Consider the following 27533-nt stretch of genomic DNA (forward strand, 5'->3'; position numbering starts at 1 on the left):
CTTCTTACCAGTAGTTGTTGTTATCAGGCTTTTCAGACAAGTAAGGTTATGATACAGACCAATGAAATGAACACTGCACTTTTCCAAATGGAGATAAAGTGCATTTATAGTGTTAGTATAGACGAGATGCCTTTCTTTTCTTGTAGTATTTCATCAAGACTTTTCGTGGAATACTTGATTCTGTGTCAAGTGATACGAGGCAGATGGCAATTGCTGTAAGAGGTTATGGTTACCTCTCTAAGGTATTTTAAATATTGATTCAGGAGTTATTTTATATTTATATAGATTTTTATGTGGGTTTCCTTAGGAGGATGAATTTAATATTTGGGTTTAGTTCTGTGACAATTTGCCATGCACGGCTTATAATGAAATTTGTTAGACTGAGTGCATGCTAAGAACAAGCTAAGTCAGGACATGGTTGTAAAAGGTTGTGAGAGCTTATTCAGGGAAGGTCTTTTAGTGGTAAGTGAACATGTGCACTGTGTTAAACATGCTCAAGCCAAATAAAAATTTGGGCTCTGTTTTTAGTGAGCTCATGGTGAAATATGCTAAGGGTGTTTGAAACAGTTTGGTCTGCATACTGTACAAAATGAATTTACATTTGCATTTCTTTGGCTCAATACTGTATGAGTGAAGTACATGAGTTAATTTGTGAAGAATCATGCCATATGAAATGAGCTACTTAATACAAGACTGTCACCACTGGATACTGTGAAGATGCGAGGGACTTAAATACTAAAGTTTTACTCAGTATTTCTGATTGAAAGGAGTAAGAGAAGATAAGAAAGAAACCATGTTTACAACTACATAACATGATATTGAAGATGAAACAAAGTACAGAATGTATTTGTTAGTGATGTGATGTTTAAGGTCAATATGGTTCCTTTTATATTTGTTGCATTTGTATTATAAATTTAAGTAACAATTTTGTCTTCAAATGGTTTCATTTTGATGAATCATAGAGGTCCATTAATGGCATTTGCATTCAAGGGTCACTTGATATACATACATTAGATATCTGTGTACTGGTTGTTGTAATTTTTAAAGTTTAATGATTATGATCTATTGCAGATAGCTGTAGTTAAACTTGCTGAGTATTTAGAAGAATGGAACACTACTAGCTCTGCTGGTTTAAGAATTTGTAATAACATTATAACATCTGCTAAACAAAACACACCCAATGTGTTTAATGACTGATAATTAAGCTCAGTGCAGAGCCAGTGTTAGGGCAGATTTGGTCATGTTGCCACAGAAAAATTGATTTTCACCTTTTTAAGATGTTAATGCCAGACTTAAACAATATAGTAAATGATTTACAACAAACCCAGACTATCCCTTGTTTGCACAATTTATTGCTGACTGTGGCCTATTAAAGTATCTTTTAGGATGAAAGGACTAGGACTAGTGTCTTGGTGGAGTGAATGTTGTATGCTTATCTCCTACATTTGTGTGCTTGTTGAACTGCTAATTAAATTCTCATAGGACACGGACCTATTCAAACTATAAAGTCCTTGCTTCAACAGGGTATGGTTTTAAACAAATTATGATGGATGGATTCTTATGATGAGGCTAGGTGGCAAATTCAAACCTTGTGATCAATGGCTTCCTCAAATCATACCTTGTGACTTCTAAGAAAACTAAACATAGACTGATATACAGCTATAAATCACTCCATAGTCCAGGCCATGATACTAGGTTTTTTTCTGATGTCTCCAGGACCTCTGAACCTGGATTTAATACCATGAAAGAAGGAAATTGTAGTTCAAGAACTCAGATCAATTTGCATACATGCTCTTTGACTGTAGTTATGTATTTGAGCAAGCAATTGTGGTATTTCTCAATGTGTTGATTGGTTACAACATTTAGAGGGAGCTGGGGCTGGATGCCAGAATTTAATATGGTAAATCAATATGATTACATCTAATTGTGCTGTGGTTAACAAGGGATCAGGTATTCCTGTTAGTAGGCACAAATAAAATGTCACAAAGACCCTTCTGGTTAATGGCGCATCATTGAACTTGAAGTCTGTTTCATGGCTGCTGTTGAAACTAGGCAATACCTGAGGATGGGGATCCTAGCATTTACTTGATGCTGGTGTCTTTAAATTTCCATGTGGATGAGCATGATGATTGTGATGCTTGTTGTTCCAGCAACTACTTGAACTGTTTTATCTGAATTAGTTTATAATGTGCCTAACTGGATCAAATCTATGGAAGTGGTGCATTGTTAATCTGTATTCAGAATGGTGATGAAAGCCATTATCAAAATTTGTGTGAGGAGTTTTCTTTCATTTAGTGTTCTAAGTTTGTGCACATTGATTTATACCTCTGCCATGATGTTACAGTCTGTTATTGCCTATTTCATTTATCTGGTATTAGCTTACTTCTGTCTAATCTGGTGGTGGTGCAATGTCCAAAGTTAGCAGCAATGCACTGGTAGTGGCCCATTAGACACTGTCACACCTTAAAAGTGTTAAGGCACCTCTCATAACAAACTTTGCCAGAAGATGTGAAGCCGTGCAAGGAAACAACTTGCAACTGGTTTTGAAATCATATTGGTGTGGATGTAGTTGACAGTAATGCAGAGTATTTTACAATTTCTAGTCAAATTGCGAAGCAACAAAACTCAGAGCTAAAGCTTTGTCAACAAGAGGAAATTATTTTAATTCAAGTTTGTAGCTTGAACGATTTGTGAAAAATCCGAAGCTCTGATGTTCGATTCTCAAGGGACTCAGAATTTTTCTTTGTCCCACGTTCATGACAACGACGAAAACATCTTTCTTAATTCTTCACCGAGCTCACACCTTAGCATCTCTACTTTTCTAGTGTCCAAATTTTATACTTTAAGTTGTAAAAATGTCTTGATTTTCTTTGTTCCCGAAAAATTTTGGATTCAATATTATCTGCATAACCTAAATTGCTGAATAGAAAATTTATCTGTTTCGCTTTTGAAGTGCACATCAAGTTTTTGAAGTTCACAGGCAGTCCTAAAGTACAGGTTTCAGTTATCAACAGGTCTTTTGAACCGTATTTTAATCACATGAAATCTTGCAGATGGATGACAGTAATTTTTCCTATGACCCTATTAACATTTTATTATGTGTCATAGGGGGTATTGGCTATAAAAGTACAGTCAAATTCAAGTCTTTTGCACAGTCTATTCATCACATTTGTGTCATAACATAGTGCATCTTTCCTAAAACTATTTTGTCAGAATAAGAATGGGTTTTACCCATCACAAGTATGGCTTTTCACAATGATACATGAAAATTTCCCTAAATCTGCTGGCCTGTTAAAGTCCCTTGCCCTGACAGCCCACCATCATCAAAAAAGTTAGTAACTGAAGCAAAAAGCATTGAATGAAACAAACAACCAAGCCTATTCCCTACACCCTCCTTAATCCTGTTAGCTTATTTGGAACAGGAATATGTCAGACATGGCATATATGCCACAAATATTTCATTTCAAAATGGGTGGATTGAGATATGTCACAAAGCTTTGGCCATCTTGCTACAGCACTAGTGGAAAAATGGAAGAGAAACCTTTCATTCAATGTATGCCCTGAGTTGGTTACATGAGTTGGCAACTTTTAAACAAAATACTTAAGCCTTCTCAACAACTTTTATGTTTAAATTGTTTTTCCAAAGTGAACTGAAGAAAGTCTTAGTGAATGGGTCAAATGAATACTTTTCCCAGATCAATAAAATTAGGGTGTTTGTTTTTTTATTGTTGACGTTGGCACAACTCCACCCTCTAGGAAATTTATTTACCTGGAGGTATTTATGTACCATGCTGGTATTTATTTCCCAACATGAAAGAATACCATCCAAAACTTTACAATCTCTTTAAGGTGGCCTATAACAACATCCATTCAACTTTAACACTAAAGAGAAAACTTGCTTGATGGTTTGGAATTAACTTCTGTGGTGTACAAATGAGGGATTATTTCTCGGTTTGTACAAAAAAGGATTCATGATCAAATCTTCAGTCTCTCTTCATCAATCAGGTTTTGTCATTCTAGGTCTATCTTGTCACAATAAACAGATGCTGGACAAATTTTGAATTTCATTAGCTAGACTTTCCAAGATCATGGATGGTTGTTTAAAGACGGTGAATTATGTGCAGGTAGAGCAGAGGTTACTGGAATTAAATGACAGAAAACTCCAAAATCCATCAGCCAGAGGACATTGAGGGAATGCAAATTTTCAAAGAGAAGCAAGTTTCAAAGTTAACAGGTTTACACACACCTTGAAAGTGACGTTTTAATTTTTAATTTGTTCTTCACTTATCAGTGGCGGGTGACATGTTTGGGAAAAATTAGTGGAGTAAGCAGTCATACCTGGTGACATCAAGAGACGATCTGAGAGTCGGCCCATACAAATTGTGTCTGGCATAGTGTTTCATTAACTCAGTGTCCTCATGTGTATACCCTTTCAATTGCCCAGTGATACCTCATCGGGAAGTTTTTTACCATCGTTTCTTTCAATTTTGGCTCATTTTCCCAAGTGGATGTGGTCATTCACGTGCCCTAGAATAGCATTTCAAATGATACGGACATCATACACTACATTTGCAAAACAAAACAAGTGCCTTATACCTCAAAAGTCCAGTCCAAAACAATGAAGAACATTAACAAAGGTCTTCAGCTGCTTTAGAATTCCTTCAACTAGCAGTGTGTCTGTTGCCTTGCAAGTTGCGAGAACCACATTCCTTGCTTTATGGACCCCATCAATTCCTCCCCTCCCGACATGGACTGTCCCCAAATCCCCTTGGAATATACTCTTCAACAGTTAGTGCTAAGGATTTTTAATAATGTGAAGGGGTGGAAAATAAACTAACTGGAGCTTCTGCTTGTTTAGGCTTGGCTAAATCTAAAATTATTTTTGTTAGTTTTGTTGGAAAGGGGGGGGGGGGGGTTTGGACCTACCTGAAAACCAAGTATATTTTCCACTTGCTTATTATTGGGTTTAGAAGACAGGAAATTGCCAAGAGCACTGTAGTTTTTGCTTAGTAATTGCTTCACTAATAAAATAATTATCATATAAGTCCTTTAAGTACAGTGTTCTTACACAAATCTAAGGGTTCCTACTAACATTTTTTAATTGATTAGTTTGTAATTGGAATGTCCACATTCTGTTGTTGCAGGGAGTTTAATAGAACATATTTTAGAATTTAAATTCATGTCTAGTGACTATTAAGTCTACAAGTAATATGCCTCTGAGCAGTGAATTAAGGGAGGAGAATCTGAATCAAATGTCTTGTCCCTTGGCAGCCGTGCAAGTTGTTCATGCAAGCAGATGATTTGAGGTTTATGAATTGTGGAGATTATGCAGGAGAGAGGTGAGCAGTTGTATTCCGGGTGAGAAGCAAATGTAGCAAGTGTTCCTCAACAATTGTTTTCTATTCTTTGCTTGCTGTTTGAGCTCATGCCTGTGGACTGTACAAATGTACATACACTCCAACCTCTTAGTGCAACGAGCTTTACACTAGATAATGATGCATTTTCAAGGCTTTTGATACTATTCTGTAGTAAGTTTTCATGCCTGTGGGGTCCCTGAAGTTTTAAATAGTATCTTGTTGACAATGAAAGTAATTGCCTCGGGTTAGGAAAGGGGACATTCGCGAGAGCTTGACGGTTGTAAGGAAGGGGATGGAGGGTGACCATTTCCACTTGAATCATGCTGCTGGAATATAGTTAAACCTCTTGGAGTTTTTTTATAAAGCCATGGTAGGATTCAGGGGGGGTTGAAGGGTTTCAAAATGTTTTTGAGAGGTAGGTGTCAGACTCTGCTAAAGTAGCTGACTGTGAAAAGTTCAATAAGGCCAAAAGGTAATTATTTTGACCACAGTAACCTGCGACCTAACCCGTAGCTGGGTGGGACTCGGGGGTTGCTGGCTGTTTTTAAACCCCTGCAGGTCTGAAAGGCACAGTTTAGATAACGGTCCTGTTGCCTGCTAAATGAAATGTGGTGCAGGCATGATGGGTTGTGCTAAGATTGTTAGTGTTTCAAACGGCAAACTGACAAGTTCAGACTTTTTTTCACTGACTTGCACAATCTGAATTGCCTAGTTCCAATGTAGTCAAGTGTAGGACGTGCTTTTGTAGTCACATTTTGTGCATTTGGCAATTATCCGTGGTAGCCTTTGATAGGAGAGATTGAAGCCAAGAATCACTAATTTGCAGCATTACTAGGTGCAATGTTTTGTGCCCATGTTTGATCATGGTTAATGCACAGATGAAGCAATATTATCTTTGACTTCACTTTTGAAAAAGAAAGCTTGATAAATACACCGTGTAGGCAGGCTCACCCTTGGGGCTTACCCAAGTTTAAAAATCTTGAGTTCTGGACAGTTCACATTTAGATCGTTTCACAATCTACACTGAAATGCTTATGAAATTGTTTTTGATGGGCTACCTACATTGTTGGACATTTGTTCTCAAATTGCTTCTCATATTCCTGACACCTTATACATCCTCTTTCTATGCATGATATCAATTCTTAGGGCTGGTAGCTTTTACTTTCTTGGAGCTTGTTGGGGCTGAATAAGTTTTTCCATTTTCTAAAGAACCCAAACCTATGTGGGTGGTGCAGTGCTTGACAATAGCTTCTGACCTATGCCTGTCCCGGAAATCAAGTAACAGGTCCTCTGGGAAAATAGAAATACAGTATGCGTCCATTTACATAGGATGAAACTCTTGGACCAGCCAGTCAGAAGATGTGATTGTACATAGCTTCAACAGTCTCATATGGGCCGGAATTGTGCATCAAATATTTCCCTCATAAACAGTCCACCTCACCGTAATTCAAGGCAGCAGATAATTTAGTGTTTCCACTAGGTTGAAAATGTAAATTGGTCACCATAAAGAATAAAAAGCTGACTGTCGAGCCTTGCCCCTTCATCATAGCCTTGGCCGAAGGGCCAATGCTCAAAACACAAGCTTTTTTACTCTTTCCAGTGGCCAATTTACGTTTTCAACCTAGTTGGTTACACTAAATTACCTGTTACACTCTCCCACGATGCAGCACCACCGTTTCTTTAGAAACTTACCCCCTTTATTCCAATAGCAGCAGAGATTACATAGGCTCAAGGTTTTCACTTGATAAGATATTATGAGACTTTATAGGACGTGATGTGACCGTGTGTTTAATGCAGTGTTTTTCCCTAACTGCTTAGCCAAGGTGGTCCTATTTGAAGACAGAGTTTCGCACCTTCCCACCTTTTTAGAAGCTTTGTCATCCATCAGTGAAGAGCTGGATGAGGTTTGTTAAACTTACCCATTGAATTTCTTTCTTAAGTATGAGACTGTATATGTAGATAACTATAAATTTTCTCACCCAACATTTTTCAATTTTGAAGGGTTGAAGGTGCAGCCTTAAATCTTCGATTACACAACCTGATCAATTATTGGTCCTTCTGTACCCATGGTTGTTTTGTACTCACTTGTTTGGTACTCAAATGCATTTCATTCAAACCAAAGTAAAGCCCATTTCATACCCAAATGCTGGTCCATTTGGTACCCAAACCACTGATTGATTTCTTCCCCGCCCAACATACATATATTTAAGGGTGCTTTCTTCAATGTTTCTGGACAGTTGACCACAGCCACTGAAACTTTATGGTCTGCTGAAACTACCCAAACCCGGTTTCCTGATGCGACCTATTGTTTCTTCTTCTGTGTTTCCCCCACATACCACCCGTCCAAGTACCTGACAACAATACTAACAACTACTCACCAACAAATCCAGACATAAACTGCAAATCCACAAAGGACGTCATTCAATGCCACCAAGACTCTACAGATCCCTGATGACTACAAACTATGTCATTTGATGTGAAAGCACGTTTTACAGTATTCCACTTCAACTGGCACTACAATGTACTGAGACTGCAATTCAACAATCTACAGACCCTCTACTGCTGCCATAGAGGACATTAGGACTTACTAAACCCTTTGCCTTATGTCAACTTACCTCAGTACAATGGTAAACACTACAAATGGTTACATGGCACAGCTATGGGGTCTCCAGTTTCTGTTGTTGTAACAGAAATTGTGATGCAGAACATTGAAGAGAGTGCCCTTGTAAACACTACAAATGGTTAATACTGCTTTGGTTACACTACATTGATGAAAAATTCACCACTGTACAACATGAAGAAATTGAGGCATTCCACCACCACCTAAACAGACAAAACACTGACACAGTTTACCAGAGAGGTCAAAGAAAGTGCTAAACTAGCTTTCTAGACTTCCTGCTAAGCCGTGACGACAACTCACTGTGGACAACAGTTTACAGGAAACCGACACATACCAACAGATTACTAGACAAGTCATCCTACAACCTGACCTCACATAAAGCCACAACTATTAGGACTCTCACATGATGAGTGCAACTATTATGCAACACAACAGACAGCTAATCCAGTGAGAAGTACCTTGACTATAACAGACTTCATCTGATGAAACACTCACTGACTCACTACTGCTACTGAAGCTAGTGACAACGCAACTTCTATGACTACAGCAACTATACCGCACATAAAGGGCATATCTGAGAACATCTCACTCTTCCTATAACCATTCAATATCCATGTCGTTCACAAACCCATTACCACACTGCGTCAGTTACTAACTAACATTAAAGACCAAGACAAACTGAGGAAGAGACAGGAAGCAGTTTATAAGATCAACTGCTCTGACTGCTACACCTCCTACATCAGTGAGACTGACAGAAACCAGTATGCTATTACCACTTGTGATTGAGTATAGTATATCTGTAGGTTTACATTTTGATAGAAAACAAAAGATTGGTACTCAATTTAGTTCTATGATTTCTTAATTTTTGACACATGAGCAATATAAACATTACATGTAGGTTGCAAAGTAGGCTAATTTAGGATGGATTAAAAGTATACATGGTTACGAAATGACTGGTAATCCATGATTATAACAGTTACATGTCCTACATTTGTGTTGGGAATTCACTTTTTGCGATTAAGTTATCACAAACCATGCATAAAATGACTTCCTCAATTGGGTAGTTTTCCTGTGGTTGTAAAATGTATCAACCAAGCTTCAATCTCTGAAGAACAAATGGATCAATTGTTCCCCAAATAGAAGGCACTTTTCTGCTACATCAACAAGCAGTCTAAAATCTCCCTTTGTAATCACAGGGTCTGAGATAGAGAAACTTTCAAAGTACTGTTTTATGAACTTGGCATTGCCTTGGTTTTTGTTTACTTTGCTCTGTAATTGGTCAAGAAACCTTTGCCAGTTTCTCAGCCAACAAGAAACTGTAACTCATAACCAACTACTTTTACCCCTACTTCAGACAATTTTCTCGTTTTTTTCTTTTTTTAGTTCCCATTGCATTGCTCCATATGATATTTTCCTATGTTTTGATTGACTGTTGTGTTTATTTTGGCTTTAGTTTTATGACACTCAATAAAAAAGGGTGCTAATTGCCAATCAACATACATATGTCTTGAAACAATTTGTTAGAATTGGTTCTCAAACTCATTAATAATTCATGCTGAGAAAACAAAGGAAATTACAACCTTGAAAGAGGTTTGGATATGTGATCTTAATTATCATAAAATTTGGTGAACTTTTGCTTTGATTTTCTCCAAGAATTACCATTGGTTTGAGAAGCTATATCAAACATTTGAAAGGGTGCTTCATCTGATATCCAAACACCCTGAAGTTGGTTAAAAAAACTCAGCTGTGTGTCATTTTTTCAACCACTTCTTGGTGTTTAGATATCTGATGAAACACTCTTCCTCGTGTTTGATATATTACATCAAAGCACCTAACTACTAGAGATGTTGCTTGGTCATTTACACTTATGAATAATAAAAAAGGGAGGTCTGTATTTGAACCTATTGGGTCAATTGCAAGGTTACACCTATAAGATTCTTCAGTTTCCTACATGCTGAACATGGATGTTTATGGTACTCTTACTTGGTACTTTTCACATTCTATGATCAGATCTCTGACTCCATCCTTGCCTCCATGGAAAGACTAGTTGGAGTTTTGTTCGACAAGTTTGCAATATTGAATACAAGAGGAAAATTTCTTTGCTGTAAGGCCTTTGTAAGGGTGCTTTTCCACCTCTCATCCAAAGGTGCAGTTCTCAGGAGTTTTCTTTCAGAAATAGGTATGTGTATGAGAATATGCACAGAAGTGATTAAACGTACTGTGTTTAGGTTGTTTCACTTATCCTTAAGTGCTCTATGCTCAGATGGAGGGTGGTATCTTGAGTTTCACACATTAAGTGATCATCAGCAAAATAATTTTTCACTCATGTGTGATTCAAATGTACACTGTATTGATCACCTCTCATTCAAAGATGACTCTTTACTTTTCACTTTCTACAGTTTACCAAGGTCTCATCAGAACTTGTTCACATCCAGTTATTCTGGACGAGGTTTGTCAGAAGTGTAAATGATAAGTTATTTTATTCTGGATGATACAACATATAGCCAGTGGTGGTATAACAAGTTGTTATATCACTTTGCATACAAGTAAAAATGGTTCAATTTCTTCAATTGATCATCTGCTAGGCAGCTTTAGTCTGGTACTGAATGTTTGGAAAAAATGTTTGCAAAATGAAAACTTTAAGCTACCTACAAGGTTAATGGATGTTATGCAATCTTTTCCATCATTTGTCTGAGAACCATGGTAGTTTCTCACAAAGAGTGCATGTAAAAGAACTTTGAAAGCACACAGAGAAATAGATAACTAGAGTAGAAAAGGAACTTAATGTATGCCTTGCTATGTGCTGATGCAGGGCTAGTGGATTATATCCCTACTTTTTGAGGACAAGAGTTTGAAGGGAGGGTCCTTTTGGATAGAAAGGCATTTCAGTTCAAATTGATTGGATAGTAACTGAAGTCAATTTGATTCATCAATAAAGTTTGACTTGATACACATAGAAAGTTGTTTCAACACAGTCTCAGTCATTTTGATTCAAACTGTTGAGGGATAAATTTGAAGGGTTTCAACTGTTCACCAGTCTAATAAAAGGAGTTTACGATATTGCATCTCTGAAGTGGAGAACACATTAGCATGCATGAATCAAGAGAGAGATAAGAAAGGTGTACATGTAAGTGCAATGTCAGACTTGCTTGATTATTCCTATTGAATGTTCATTTAAAATCACCAGAGCAAGTCTCAACAATACGTCAATATGTGAGGTGGCTCGGTGGCCTCCTGGGTCTCCTTGCCTTCTAGCCATAACTGTTGTAAATAAATTCTTTGTATTGTGTAAATAAGGCAAATAAAAGATGATGATGATGAATATAATTTGACCAAGTTCAATCTAAAGCGTGGACTATGTGACTACTCTCATGCAATTATTGCATGCACTTTTTGGTGCTTCCTGAGTTCAGTTTTTATTTATCATCCAGATATCCAAACATCCATTTCTTGTTCACTAGTTTATCGAAATGCATGAAGTTGTATGGACTGAAATGACTTTCTGTATCAAATTGAATTCAGTTGGTATCAAATTTACTTGATTCCAAACCACTTTGTATCTTAATGCTTGGAAACTGGGAAACTTCCTGAGGAGTGGGTTGCCTTATTCTTATTTTGGTAGTGTATTTGAGAGGGAACTTAGAAGAGGGAAGGAAAGGTACCAATTTTGACAATGCTCTCACCTGACTGAGGGAAGTGTCTGGGTTGACACTGTACATATTGTATCTAACATAGGTGAATACACCCTTGATTTATTTAAAGGTGAGTGAAGAAAATGCAATAACAGAAGAAAGAGAGGCATATGAAGGGTCAACTCCTAAGACATCTCTCAAAGATTACCTAGAGTTGTGGGAATATCTCCTTGACATGGATAAGTTAAAGGTATGCTAGAAAATCAATAATTTTTTTTGTCACTGTTTTAAAACAATTGCCAGTCAGCAAACACTGAATTAATCCAGTACAGTCATATGGTGATTCTATAGAATTTTTTGGTTTTGCTTGTACTTCCAAAGTCCCTGTGGACTGTCTGTACAAACATGACTTTTATGTTGATATACTGAAATTAAGATGCTGTTGACTTGTTTAGGACAAAAGCCTGATTGTAAAGCAAGTTGAGGAATATGAAGTCATTCATGGACTATTGTATGATGAAATGATTAAAGGGATCCTTCGTATTATTCATAAACTGGATTTGTCTTCTAGCAAGGCATCTTCAGCACAAGAGGTGAAGCTTTTTTGACAGGGAAATAGACCGCACAAGCTTGCAGTAGTGTTATTGAACTGTCAAAAATTACTCATAACTATCTGATTCACTCTGAAAAAGTGCACTTGTTAAATGGAGAAATTCCAAATGCAAATCTTCTTTTTTAAAAGTTACTCCAAATCTTTGTGGTGCCATTGGGGAAATAATCTTTGCACCCACTGTGTCTAAGCTAGGAAACCACCACAGTTTATATATTGGTGGAACAGTCATTAAATACAGAGTTCAATAAAATTATGATTTTTTTTCCTGTTCTAACGTTGTTTGTTAGATCTGGAAAAAAGGCAACAAAGTTTTCCTCTTCATGCATTGTTCAGTTAATGTTTTCTGCATATTTTCATGAAGTTTAGTCAAATCTGGCTCACTCTGTGAGCCTCTAGCCAATAATTTTGCAAAACCCCTGAATTTCACAATGTGCAGGAAGGCACTTTTCAGGAAAGTGACAGTTCTCCATTATGTTTTCTGCAGTTACCCTCTTGTTTTGTCCAGCTTGTTTTAAGTAGTTATGTTTCATCATTAGAAAGTTACTTCTTTATTGTTGGCCAAGAAAAGTGCCCTTTGGATGATTATGACACATGAAAAGTCTATTAACTTTTCTGCAGTGGTAAATATGTTTTTCTCAATAACCAGTGCATAACTTATAATTTTGGAAAATGAGAGTTAAGGTAATTATCTTTATTTTGATTGAAAAGAAATAGCTCTATGAAGGTTTGGAGTAACCCCTTTAAGGGATCAAATAAAAACCATAATCACAAATATTCAATATGTGAATTTGTAACTTGCATTGTGGTAAAACCTGAAGCTTATATTGATATAGTTCATCAGTAGATGTCTTACTTATGTTTTTTTTCTTTTAAAGCAAATCAGTGCTCATTCTTAAGAGAATGATCTGACTTCAATCTCAATTGTGTTAAAGTAGTTTATGGTATAGTAATGGTGCAGTAGAGGAAGCAAGGAAGGAAGTCAATAAAAAATCTAAGGGACAGAACAAGAAAAACAATTCAAATGGCAGTTTAAATTTTGATCATTTTACCTTAGCTTGGACCTTGTAATGCATTGTAAATTAAAAATAGAATATCTTAATTATGTTACCTTATTTTCTTTTAACACTTGTTCTTTGTTCATTTCATAAGGGAGATGTTCTTGATAGGAGTTCTGCCAGTGATGCTCCTGCACCTGCTACAGAGGACAAAGAAGTGTCTCTGTCTGACCCAGTGGCAGGACTCCAACCTAAAGTGCCCAAGGACTTCATGATATTCATTAGTCTGATAGAGTTCTGCAGGTGAAGGGTCCAGGGCAAACTTCAGAATAAGTAGATTTTTTAATGAATTATGTTGCTAGCTCTTTTGCTGAACTGCCATGGAGGAGGTCAAGGGTTGGAGCCCCAGACTGGACCAACACATAGGGTTGTAAATAGCTGAAGACAAAGTGCTGCTTTTGTTATGACATCTGCCAATGGTGAGACATTCTAGTCCTTTTGGATGAGGACTAAAAACCCTAGACCCTGTCTCCTACATCTTCTCTGTACCAGTGGCAGGGGAAATTAAAGAACATGGGGAACATAGCTCCTAGTTATAGGATCTGGCCTTGTGTCCAAAAAGTCCCAAATCCAGGGCACCTGCAAAAATTCCCTTAAAAAATTCTAAAACTGTGCATCTATGCAGACTGGCCAAAGACCCCCACAAATTGTTGTAAAGCACATTAGAGCATATTTGTATGGAGAATGGGCTATATAAATGGATCAGTACAACTATCATTGAAATAATGCTTTGATTTGACATTTCTATTGTTACTGTTAGAGTATAGGAAAACATTGAGTTTTGGGATGGAAAAGGAAGTGATGTGATGTTACTGTACATACATGTAATCAGCTAGAACACTAAGTTTCCAACAATTTTTGATCCCTATTTATATGATTCCAATAATGTCTTGATTTTTAAGGTGTGTTCTTCCCAACTATTGTGTTGCACTATTTGAAAGATGGATAAACATGTTTTGCAGAGACATCATTATCATGTCTTCAAGGTGGGTTCAGTGGTTAGGATCTGCTTTGTTGTGTTGTTACTTGTACTATTTATATGTTTGTGTGCCAGTTGCTTTTGTATCTAGTCTTGTCATAATTGTATTGTATAGAATAGAAACACTCTGTTGATCCACATTAGTTATTTTAATATTTTTGGTTAAATTATGAATCAAGTTAATAAGACAAGAAAAACAAAATTTGGATTCTAGAGTCCTACCAACTTGTAATAACCTATACAGTGAAGAGAAACACTTTTTTTTTTCTTTTTAATCAGTAGCCATTCATATTCAACTCAGTTGGGAGCAGGCAACTGTGTCATAACTTCAAGAAATTGTTGAAGTTACATGTATGCATGCTTTTTATTTAATTTTCTGTTGTTTTTTGTTCTTTAGGTTCCCTGTAGTCAGTGGATTCTACAAGTTGTTGGAAGTTTGCATGAAGATGTGTGAAAAATTGTCTTTCTTCAAGGCAAGGTCCTATATTTTCTTAACTTAGCTGATCTTATTTTGTTGAAACCTGAGCTTTTTCTTTTTTGAAAAGAGTTTTAAGTCATGTTATGATTGAAGAATTTTTCCTTTGCATCTACATTCTGTATGTCATGGCAGAATCAATGTAGAGTTTTTACCAAGCAGGGCATGAAATTAATTTTTTTTTCTGATAGCCACTTGGCTCCTAAATTCTTCAAGGTGGTAGCCAATTCAAAAAAAGTTTGACGCCATTTTCAAAGACAAACAAAACCTTTTTTTATGCTGTCAGCGTTCTAGATAGACCCTCCAAAATTAAGATAGGGAAAATATCTTTAACGTGTTACAAAGTGGACACTAGGATGGATGATATTCAATGCTCAAGGTCACCTAAATTCAAGATGGTGTCTAGTTATCGATCGAGAGGCATGTGCTGCGTTTTGGAAACAAACTCAACGAGGAGGTTTGCTGCGGATTTATCTTTGCAAATCTTTTAATTCACTATATCTCTTGGCATGGTTATGATGAAACATTCTAGTCGCCAATTTTGTGACTAATTTGCAAGATTTGGTCGCCAAGGTAAAAAATTTAGTTGCATTGGCGCCTGTATTAGGCGCAATTTCACGCCCTGCCAAGGCCTGTAAACATTTGCAGTGGGAGTTTGGAATGACAAGAAGTTATGCATATAAGTTGTGTGCATAACATGCTTGGGCCACATGCATTGAGGCAATCAAAGTGCATAGTTTGTATATTCAAAATTTTTTTTGATTTGAAGATTACAGAAAATTCCCTGCATTTACTTCATCTACAATTTTTCAAAATAATCTAACAAGTTCATGGCTGTGACATCTAGTCTCGCAGTTTGATTGGTTCAGAAGCTCCCTGTGAACACATGTAGTACAATTTTGGTAATTCTGGTTGATACATGTACATCCTCTTTCATGTATGAACATTTTTATTGTGTAGCTGGTATATATTTTGTCCTTTGACACAAAATACACAATGGTGGTACTGAACTCTTATTTAACTAATGAGGCTGTCCCTGCTCAAAAGATTAAAATAAAGACAATAAAGAGCAAAAAGAAAACAGAGGGTAACTTTAAATAATGCCTGGAACATTTTATGGCAAAGGAAACCTTAAAATATAATTCTCTGAAGACAGTTTTTGATGACTATTTTTTAACAAAAAGTCTTCTTTCTAACTATAACTAAGACCAGGCACCACACAAATGACTTACTCACAACATAAACATTACAAACAAACTGAACAGAATGACTTAACTTAAAAAAACTCAAAAGCAACCAATCACAACCAACTTGCAGTACTTGAATGTTACAGTGAATAACATCATAGAAAAACTGACCAATCAGTTTATATGAACCAGTCTTAGAACATTTGACTGACAACAACTATTCACTAACTCTGACGATGACTTCTGTTCAGGGTGTTGAAGTGTCAGTCATGTTACCCTCTGGTTCAAACCATTTACTGCTGAGCGTTTTCTTAGCTGAAAATTGCTCCAATATGAGTCATTCCTTTTGTAGGCAAGTTTTCTCAAGAAATGAATCTTGAGCAGAAATTATTAGATGTAACATCTATGTAATGATGATGTCTCGTGCAGTTTCATTCTATTCTGTTTGTATTAATCTAAATTGGTTTTGAAGTTTTATTGTATCAAGGAAGGTAAGGCTGAGACTGCCTGGAACCTTGTGCCATAAGTCACTCTTGCATGACAAAAATTGAAACAAGAAGCTGGAGTATGAGGTCACATATGCAAAGCCAGTTCAATTGAGCACCATTGTGGAGTTTACTTCATGTGAGGAACAATTTAAGCATTATGCAGCCTGCATGGATGCTTGTTTGTAAACAAGTAATACAATAATAATAGTGCTAAAATTATAAAAACATTCTCAAGCACTTTAAAAGATATTCTATAAAAGTATTAAAACAATTAAACAATAAAATATGAAAAATATGAAAAATATTAAAATGATAAAACTATTAAAAATGTTAAAACAAATTGTAAGCCAGCTTGAACAGATGTGTCTTAAGCTTGGACCTAGAAATGGATACACTCTAACTGTTTTGAATTTCAAGCAGCAGTTTGTTCCACAGAAGTGACCTGGAACAGGCAAAGGCACGATCACCAAAGGTCTTAAAATTAGTTCTTGGGATCTTAAGAAGGCCCTGGCCACAGGAATGTAGGTGATAACCAGAAATGGAGTGTGGCTGCAGATATTCTTGAATGTATTGTGGACCTTAATTGCTAGGAGATTTATAAACTAAGAGTAATAACTTAAAATAAACGTGACAAGTAACAGGAAGGCAGTGAAGATGAGATAAGGTGGATGAAATGTGATCAAACTTTGGAATCCTAAAGATTAATTGAGCAGTGGCATTAAACACCTTCTGAAGACAATCTGTCTGATACTTGGGGATGCCAAAGAGAAGAGAGTTACAGTAGTCCAAGTGTGAAGTCACAAATACACAAACAAGAGTCCTTGTGGACTCAGGACTAACAAATTGTACAAGCCATGAAAAGCCTTGCTGCAGATCTTACCAATGTGAATGGACATAGACTTATCGGAGTCAAACCAGGAACCCAAGTTTTGAACACTGTCGAGAGGCTGGATGGTAGAATCACCAATGGTGATAGAATCAATTGCGATTTTTGATAATTTATGGCGGTAACCAACAGCTAAGAACTCAGTGTTTGAATAGTTGATTAACAGGCGGTTATAAATCAACTATGCATGGATATCTGAGATGCAGGCCTCTACAGGAGCTATGGCGTGGTCTTCTGAAGATCTGCCATTTGGTCTAAATGACAGGTAAAGTTGTGTATCATTGGCATATCCATGAGCAGAGGGAAGATGGTTAGCTATCACATGACATAGTCAAGATATGTATAATATAAATAATATAGGTCCCATACAGCTGCCTTGTGGGACACTGCAGTTTAAGTGGAAGTCACCAGATGTGTGATCACTAATGAGAACATGTTGTTTTTGGCCAGATAGGTAAGATGCAAACCATCTATGGGCAGAGCCAATAATTCTAAAATCATTTTCAAGCATATTAAGGAAATCTGATGATGGATTGTATCAAAAGCAGCATAATTTCCAAATGGTCTATTGACATAACAGTATCACTTTGAACCTTAAGCAAGGCAGTTTCAGTGGAGTGAAATCTTCAGAACCCTGATTGTAAATTCAGCAGAGGACCATTGCCTTCACAGTGCTTAAACAATTGAGAAAGAACTGCTTTTTTGACAATCTTGGAGATTAATGGTAGATTACTTTAAGGGATGAAAATTTTTATAGGTTAACTCAAGGCCATTTTTCTCTAGCAGAGCTTTCACAATTGCAGTTTTCCAATCACTGGGAATGTAGGCGTGGCAAGTAGGCAACTTGACCTTCTGAGCAATAGAGGGTGCAAGGATGTCAAGGCAAGATTTCACAAGCCATTTAGGGATCAGAACCAGGCTGCATGAGGCATTATATGATGTACTGTTTATATTACTAACATCTTCAACTGATAGAGGTGAAAAACTGTCAAGTTTTACAGCTGGAGCAGCAGTGTCAGAACAAGGAGGATTAACTTGGATATTATTGATGGAGTCCTTGACAAGTTCAACTTTTTCAACAGGGAGTTCCCCAAATTTATTTGTAACTGGAACTGGATCATTGTGAGGCAGTAGATCACCGTCGCTAGGATCCTTACAAAGGAATGTAACCAGTTTAGGTAACTTCCTGGAGTCACAAGCACACTGACCAATTAAATTTGAGTGATAAGAAGTTCTAGTAGTCTTGAGAAGAGCAGAATATTTATTACAGACTTTCTGATATGCAAGCCAATCTGAGGAAAGACCTCTTTTAGAGGGTTTCGCTCAGCCTTGCAATGAATACAGTTTAACTGTTGAACATCAGCATTAAACCAAGGGATCCTTACACAAGTAGCAAGAGTTTTTGTCTTAATAGGAGGATGCCTATCAAGGATTTCTGATGGAGAAGTACTGCTTGGGTAAATTGCCAAGGTCACTCCAGTGTGTCACTGCAAAGTACAGACATAGTGATGTCCGATTTAAACGCATCAATGTCAATACTCTTAAACTTGTGATACGACACAGACTTGATGGAGATTGATGGACTTGGGAAGTGGGTAAAGCACTCAACAAAGAAATGGTCCGAGAGGGGAGTTAATGGGACCCAAAATTAAGTCACTGGTAGATCGAGTGATGATGAGATCCAAAATATGCCCAAAGATATGTGTGGACACTGTTACATGTTGTTTCCAACAACTCGTTGAATCTTATAGCATCATTGCTATGCACCAAATCCATGTGAAAGTTAAAATCCCTAGCAATAACAAGAGATACGACAAAAACTCATCAAAAAATACAGATATGGAGGAGCTGGGAGGGCAGTAAACAGCAACAATGTGGATGTAGTCTTCAGAATCCAATCCGAAAATTCAAAAGAATCATGTTCTTTCCCATCCATAAGTGAAGCATCAAAAGAGTTGTGGAATAAAATGCCTGCACCACCACCAGATCGATTTTTGCCATGGGAAACTCTTGAAGAAATAGCCATGACAAGAAAGATCAGCAATGCAGACAGAATCTAGATCCTTTAACCAAGTTTCTGTAAAAATACAGAGACCGATGTCATTGCCAATGGCATGGTCAATGACTGTTTCAACTTTGTTCCCGATGAAATGAGCATTACAAAGGGCAAAACAAAGATTGTTTGAAGGAAGACTGGATGACTGCAATGATCTCAGAGGCTTCAGAACAGTCAAGTTGACACCATTAGAGGTGACAAGTTGAATATTTAATGATCTACAATCTCGACATGAAGAATTAATTGGAAGAATATTATGAACAGCTGTTTCTTAGCTTGTTCAGCCTTTCCAGCACAATATCCTTGGTACTTAAGAATACCAAGGGCTTTGAGTAGACATAATGAAGTTTGATACAAATGGCTTCGAACAAAACAATTTGGGCGTGACTTGATTGATTGTTGGTGGGTGAAATAGCACGAGGAGGTGAGTAGGTGCAACCAGTAGAACAATGAGCGAGTGAGCCAGGATTTCTTTCAACGTCCTGACAAATAGCAAGGTGAAAGGACTGCAATAAGTAGCAAACATAACCATGTTTCTACCAGGAAGAAATTGGTCATTGATGAAGCCCAAATGAAGGTAGTCTTCAAAAATGAAAGAAAGATCAGTCCAATCCAGTTGCTTGAACTGTGTTCAAAATATGATCCTTGTGTATAGAAAAAGTAACTGAAATATGAGTAAAATTAAAATTCTTTGGGAAGCAGCAAATGTGGCGGCTATATTCAATGAGCATACATTAATTTAACATTAAACATTTTTGTATGTCAAATGGGTCATGGGTAACAACTTGCTCTAAATTTCAAGGATGCTCAGTCATGCATGCTGACATAGTATGGAACTTTCTAGAACATAGTAGTTTTGTTGAAAGACAGTGACTGACTGTTTAGAAAATTATACCAAGAGAGAGCTACAATGGAAAATTGTGCATTTCAAGGACCTTTGGCGACAACTGTGAGATTGTGTCAGTGATGAGCTAATGTAGAGTTTGTAGTGTGTTAAAGTAAGTTTATTGTGGATAATTACTGTACTGCCTCTAGGAGTCACTCCTTAGTGAGAGTATTACATGTTGTTTAATTAAGTAGTTGGGTGTGAAGGAGTATAGTGTTCTTTGTGTGGGTTCAATTATAACATAACAAATTTTGATCTGATGGTTTTCCTGAAAGCCCTCAAAATCTTTATAAACAACCAGAAAACGCCTTTTAATGCTGAAAGAACAATATAAGTTCAGTTAGACTCAAAAATCCCAAATTTTGGTTTGTTTTTGTGGTCGTGAAAAAGCATATTACGTCATTTAAATTTTCATCATTTGAATTAACTAATGAGCGCATGCCTGAAATTGAACAATGAAAATGGAACAAAGTGCGTGATTGCACACCTAAATTGAGTTCTTTCAAAGTTTTTTAACAATTCCATAAATGCAGAAAAGGTAACAATATTTCCTCCTCCCAGATTTTCTGGAAGGAATTTTAATGTCAAAGTCACTTTTAATTTGGAAATTCCAATGGAGAAATCAGGGAAATTGGTCTTCTATATGCTCTATCAGTCGTCTTAACATCATTGACTTGGACAAAGACATCCATTGCTGGTTAAGTATTTACAATCTGCCCCATCTTCCATTGTCTCCTTGGCATTTTTGGGTTTATCACCAAGACAACTTCTCCATTTATTTCCTTTTCCTGCTACTTTTTCCTCACACTTATACTTGTTAGATATTCCTTCATCCAGTGATTCCAAACATGACAAACTAATTCCTGGATTTTTCTCCATTATGTATGTGTATTGTTGTGTCTACATCCAGTTCTCCACCCAGGTGTCTTATGAGAAAATGATTAGGGGTCATTGCAGGTTAGTCATTGGGATCACTGTTTAATGGTGTTGGTGGTCTGGAATTCATCAACCTCTCCATGCCAGTAAAGATCATCTGTAACTCTTTGTTGTTTACATCTGCATTTCCTAGGATTGCGTTTACAGCCCCTTTCACTGATCTGATCATTTGTTCAAACACTCCTCCAAAATGTGGAGCTTCCATCCAGTGCCAGTCAATGCCTTTGTTAGATGTCATCCTTTCTGAGTTTTTCTTGGTCAAGTTGCTCCACTTGCTGATTGATTTCATTGCATCCACTATTGGAGTTGGTGCCATTGTCACTCAGCATATTTTGAGGCCAACCTTGTCTTGTTAAAGTTTGAGTTAAGGCATTATGGAAGCCATCTGTATCCAACAAGTATACCATCTTTGTGGAGGCACAGTGGCCTTATGGTTAGTGCGCTTCACCCTGGATCAGGTGGTCTGGGTTCAAGCCCCGGCCAGGGTCATTGTGTTGTGTTCTTAGGCAGGACACTTTACTCTCACAGTGCTCTCTTCACCCAGGTGTACAAATGGGTACCAGCAAATGTGCTGGGGGTAACCCTGCAATGGACTAGCATCACATCCAGGGGGGAGTGGCAATACTCCTAGCCACTTCATGCTAAGAAAAGTGGAGTTAAGCACTGGCCCATATAAAGACTTTACTTTTACTTATACCATCTCTACATAGCAACAAGGTGTTTGGAGGCACAGAAACAAACACGGGCATCGTTTACCTCGAACCTTGGCATGGCCTTGTACTGTTAAATATGGTCCAGAGAAATTGACTGCACCGTGGTTAAATGGCTTGATTGTAGTTTCTAATCATATTGAGGCTGTGGGAGCCATTTACTCAAGAACAGTGTGATTGTGTGTTGGTTGTATACATAAATTACCACACACAAAGATGGAAAAAAGTGTTATGCAATTTCTACCTCCAAAAGGGAATTCATGCTAATTTCATTGTTTGCATACCAGCAAATGACAAGGAAGCACCTGAAATTGCTAATATAATGCAGAGGGAGCACAATAGGAGTCAGTAATTGTAATAGATAATTACTGTGGCAGTCAGCATTATGAGATATATTGCAGCCAGCTGAGGATGTAGCCTGAAGCTGGCTGCAATATATCTCATAACGGTGGCTGCCTTAGTAATTATCTATTAGATAACCATTACTGTAAATGCGAGAATAAAATTCTTCTTTGGAAGCTTTTTGCCACTGGCTAATGCCTTGGTTTTTTCAGGAATTTGTCATGTGCTTCATTGATGATCTGACTTTCTGTTCTCTTCAATCCGTTACTTGTTAGCTCTCAAATAGCATGCTATTCAATGAGTTTCCATTAAGTGCCTCTGAATCGGTGAACCCAACTTTGTACTCATGCCATGGAAATTCCAAATTTGAGCTTGTTTGCTAGCTTTGTTCTTTACCATTTGGAAACACTCGTGGGGTCTGGCCTGCTCTGATTTTCTTCTTGATTGCTGGTCATGAAACTGTTTAGCATGTCTTGTTAGGAGCAATTTGTTTGTTCATGGACTTCAGCTTTTAGCACCTCGAGGGTCTATACAGATCCTGTTAACCTCAACTCTGGCCAGTTGTCAATTTCTTGATTAAGGAAGGCTGGCACTTACACCCAATGTGCATTATCAATTAACTCCTCAACTGTCAGTCCTTGTGTACCATAGTCAGCTTAATTTAACTTTCCAGGAACATAACCCCATTGATTGAGGTTGGAGTCTTTGTGTATCTCTCCTACTTGATGTTCAATGAGAAGGCTTAAAGTTTAGACCTTGATTATGAATCCAAGAACAGATGTTACAGCTTGCAACTTAGTCAGTTGCCTTGTTTTGTTAAACTCCACGAGCCTTGCACACTAGTTTGGGTAACTGCTTCCATAATTTTTAAGTGGAAATACTTGGTGCCTTAAGTGGAGCCAATCTTGTTTTTGCTGAGATCAAACATCTACTGATCGATCTGTCCTCAAATTTGTATAGGGCGTAAACATACAAACATTTGAATGAACATTTGAACTGTCATATCTTTCTCATTGCTGTAGGAATCCTCTTGTTCTGGAATATCTTGGATCACTGTAGGTTGATGTGAAATCCACTCTCCAACATTTGATCTGGCTAGGTCCTCAAGCTCAGTAATTTTCTCCCATATTGCCTTAGCTTCTTCTATACTCTTAATGGACAGCATCAGATTCTCTCTATAACACTTATTTTGCACTGCTTCCACTGCCAAAGGAAACTGCTCTCTGTGGTAGTGTGTGTTGCTGCCAAACATTCTGAACACAAAACGGACAGCAGCATCCACCAAATACAAATCCCTGAGACTCGTGTATCTGGCTGTGTACTTGGATCAAGATCCCACCGTAGGAATCCATGGTAAGGCCGATCCGCAGGCCGCAGAACTGACTGGTGGTAGTGTGTCAAAGATGTAACTTGGAACCTGGGAATGTCTCTGTGTTAATACTTTTTCCTTGGTACATTACTGAGGCATCAAACATGATCCTGACCTTTGTAGTAGTCGCGTCAGGTTGAATCACTGGAAATGGAGTTATAGCCCATCAGATTTCCCCTTTCCTTCAGTGGGCATAATGTGTTGAATCTAGTTTTTCTGTACATACTTGTTAATAACTTGTTGGTAAGCAGCTGCTATCTTTTTACTTTGACTTTTCTGTAGTCGTCGATCAGCCAGGGGTCTATTGCTGACTAGAAGCGGTCTTTCTTCTTTCCAAGGAACTGCTTCTTGGTACCATTTCATGTCAAAGATTCTTGATTCGCTGATCTTTTCCCATGCTATTTGCTTATCTGGAGTGAGCTGCTGCTTAGTAGATACAATTCCAATGTGCTCTAGCTGCCAGTACTTTTTCAGTGTGACAATTAAGTCAACCTCCTGTAAGGTGGAAGTTTTTTCAGACTGCTTTGTTTGGAAGGCTCTGATAAATCTGGTGTAATTGTTCTCTCTCATGTCCTACCAATCTGTTCAATTGCTGTCCATCCCAGTGGGCCAAGCCTTGCACTCAGCCTTACCTGGAACTTCTTTTGTTGTGGTGATGAATTTGTGATTGTCCGCTGCAAGAAGGACATCAATCATTCCTCTTTTTGCTAGCAGTGGGAAAGGTTTATCTCTCAGATGGAACCATTTTTGTTTTGTTTCCAGATAAGCAATGATGTTATCCTGACCTCATCCTCCATTTTCTTGAATGGCTGTAATAGTTTTGTGGTCAACACTTGGGTTAAAGGACTTGTTCCTTTTGAACTTCTGTTTCCTCTTGGTGGTAACAGTCTGCATTAAGTAAACAGTGATGAGTATTGATGCATCTGTCAATTTTGCATTCTTGGTAATTTGAACATGAGTTTCAAAGATGATCATTACCTAGACATCTATTACAAAGACCCAGGCGCTGGGGTCTACCTGCTTGCTAACTTCTTCTATTTCCTTGTTTTTCTTCTTTTTATTCTCCTAGTCTTGTAACTTAGAACAAACAATCTCTTATACTTTCAAAAATCCTCATTACTTCATCTCTCAACCTCTCCTAGCATCCTATTTACCTCCACTATGTTGCATCTATCATACTTCTCATCTAATACCAATACAGCTAACTGGTTAAGCATCTGAGTTAAATAATTTAAATTATTGAACTTGACATTTTTTTTCTCTCCTTTCAACACTCCAAGAACTGTATGTAATTTACTGTCTTGATTGCCTTTGTTTTCCATTGTGTCTATATTCTACCCAGAAAAACTGAATTCTGACATGTTTCTACTCCTAGTGTCAGTGACTGATGTGTCTCTTCAAACCCAAAATCTTGCAAAACTGACCTGAAATAACCCCTACAATCCAGCTGAAAAGACCAAAATTTTCTGATGGCTTTCCTGACAGTCCTCAAAATCTGGAAAAACTGATCAGAAAACCTCTTCAATTGCAGAAGGAACAATACAGGTCCAGTTAAACTTCAATTCTCAAATCCACTTTTTTGTACGTGCAACTGAACCTATTATGTCATTAAAATTTAAACCAATTGAATCAACCAATGAGTGCACGTCTGAAATCAAACAATAAAGATGAAATAAAGTCTGTTATTGTGCGGCTCACAAAGTAAATGCCAACTGAGTTTTTTGAAAACTTTTATCAATTCCATAAATACAGAAAAGGTTGCAACAAATATCATACAGCTTATTTAAGTTGCATTAAAGGGATAAGTGAAGGGTCAACAGCCTCTTTGTAAGCCATCTTTTGCTGCTGATGTAGCATGGAAGAAAATCTGGTTTACATGATGGGTTGAGGTGAACATTGGAAGTTTGTCATTTCCATAGTTGGATGTGAGCTTTTGCATACTGAGTATGCTCAGAGACCTGATGATTTTGTGAGAGGAGATTAGTCTATATGTGTATACAAGTGATGTATTTAGCCATTGACTGGTAATCATTCAAAATTTATTAGAAATGGAATTTATTTGAGTATGTGCCACACCTGAGTGTTAGGGGCTCTTTGAGATCCACTCAAACCAGTATGTTCATGTAAATAGGATTCATGCCTCCCTAACTATGTAATTTATTAGCTTGTTGTATGGAACTTTTCATTTCATTAGACTAAAAGGTTACAGCAAACTAAGAACATAGCGGTGACAGATATAAAAATAGATATGGTGATCCTTTAACAGAGGATCCTATGTCACCCTTACCAAGATGGAGGATCCTAGAACAAACTTAGATGTTAAATATGTTAGGCTTATAATTATATTGATATATTTTATGCAATTTTGTTTTTTAGAATATTAAGGCAGAAAAACCAGATCTAAGGAGTAAAGACCTAAATCTTGAAATTGTAGATACTTCAGACTGTATGACATGCTTTGTTCTCTTCCACAAGTTCACAAAAGAGGTATGTTATATGTACATAGAAGAGTTTTGATATTAGGCATGTTGTGGTTGGTTGATACTGGGTAAGTTAGTGTTATCAACTGAGCTGATGATGTAAATTAGCCATTGTAGAGAGTCGAAAGGCTGATATTTTGAGCATTAGCCCTTTGCCAGAGTGATTGGAGGAATTGTGGGTTGTGTGTGGGGTTATATGCAGAAAATAGAGCTATGTTATTGGTGGGAATATGGTGACAGGAAAACAAGAATAAATTAGTTGAGTGAAATGCACTTGATGATATCATGGGGATGAAGGGTGCCAATTTGGAAGATAAATTTTTGTTCCAGAGTCAAGCAGCTTTCTGACACCTATTTTTATGCAAAAGTTGACAAAGATCTCACTTTAATCGACCAAAACATTATTTCCAACTTCTACAGACAAACGAATGGCATAGCCATCAGTACTAAAATGGGACCAAGCTATGCCAATATTTTTGTAGGTTTCATCAAATATCTTTTTCAGTCAATACCACGACCCCAAACCTGAACTTTATGGCTGCTACATTGACAACTGCATTGGTGCTACCTCCTCTACTAGAGGGGAGCTCACTCAATGTAAAACCGCTGTCAATTCCTTTCACCTGGCTCTTAAGTATACATGAGAAATTTTAAGGTAACATATTCAAGCTAGTTATCTGATAAATAAGACTGTCTGGGACCCGAAATTGTTCAAATTCTGAGGAATTAGCTTCAATCATGCCAAATAATTGCCTCAACATTCTCTCCATACACTTCAGTGGGTTCCATAATCAATATTGAGTAGAAAACTTCAACAACACACTTGTTAATATGTATCATAGTGATTGTGTCTTCTTTTTCTAAGCTTGAGCGAGCAAATGATAGGAATGAGTCAAATCATGGTCCAGTTACTAGTATCTGTTGTTTCATGAATTGTACCATTTGAGGATGTTGCTCTCCAACTCTTTAGGCAGCGTTGTGAATGCACCATTTGTGAGAACGTGTGTTTTTCTAGCCACACTTTTCATTATAAATACCAAAAATACTAATATTTTGGTTCTTTTGACAATCATGTGATAGCTCTTAGCAGTAAAGCAGAAACGAGGTAAAGTATTCCAACACAACTTGTACCAATTTTTAGATTTCTTTTAAAAATATAAAAAAATCGAAACATTATTCAGTGACACCAAACAGCTTCTACTGAAGTTGCGCATGCTTCATTGGAAGATATCATTTCGGATTATAAAATTCCTGGTCGAAATGGGTACTGCAAATGCATACTTAGAGGATACAAAAACAAAGTGCAGAAACTAGCTCAATGGTAAAACTGGTCAAAATGGTCAAACAAGCTGAACTGGTTCAATGGCTTACAATGATCAAACTAGTTGAAATGGCTCAAACTGACAAAATGCCTAAACTAGCTAATTGGTCAAACAAACTGAAATGGTTCGTGTCTAAAAAT

At 37.2% G+C, this 27533-nt stretch overlaps 1 protein-coding gene across 1 annotated transcript in view; it reads left to right on the forward strand.

The window, feature by feature from the left end:
- LOC131786209 (DNA-dependent protein kinase catalytic subunit) overlaps positions 1-27533 on the forward strand; it is a 257393-nt gene that overhangs the window by 29637 nt on the left and 200223 nt on the right. The window contains exons 14-24 of the mRNA XM_066170894.1: positions 147-242; positions 5272-5317; positions 7176-7261; positions 9988-10156; positions 10377-10426; positions 11740-11859; positions 12065-12202; positions 13372-13520; positions 14180-14263; positions 14654-14729; positions 25968-26078. Coding sequence (XP_066026991.1) covers positions 147-242; positions 5272-5317; positions 7176-7261; positions 9988-10156; positions 10377-10426; positions 11740-11859; positions 12065-12202; positions 13372-13520; positions 14180-14263; positions 14654-14729; positions 25968-26078 — 1125 coding nt within the window. The remainder of the gene's footprint in view (positions 1-146; positions 243-5271; positions 5318-7175; positions 7262-9987; positions 10157-10376; positions 10427-11739; positions 11860-12064; positions 12203-13371; positions 13521-14179; positions 14264-14653; positions 14730-25967; positions 26079-27533) is intronic.

The sequence above is a fragment of the Pocillopora verrucosa genome, chromosome 8 (assembly GCF_036669915.1).
Source record: "Pocillopora verrucosa isolate sample1 chromosome 8, ASM3666991v2, whole genome shotgun sequence".
Classification (NCBI taxonomy): Eukaryota; Metazoa; Cnidaria; class Anthozoa; order Scleractinia; family Pocilloporidae; genus Pocillopora; species Pocillopora verrucosa.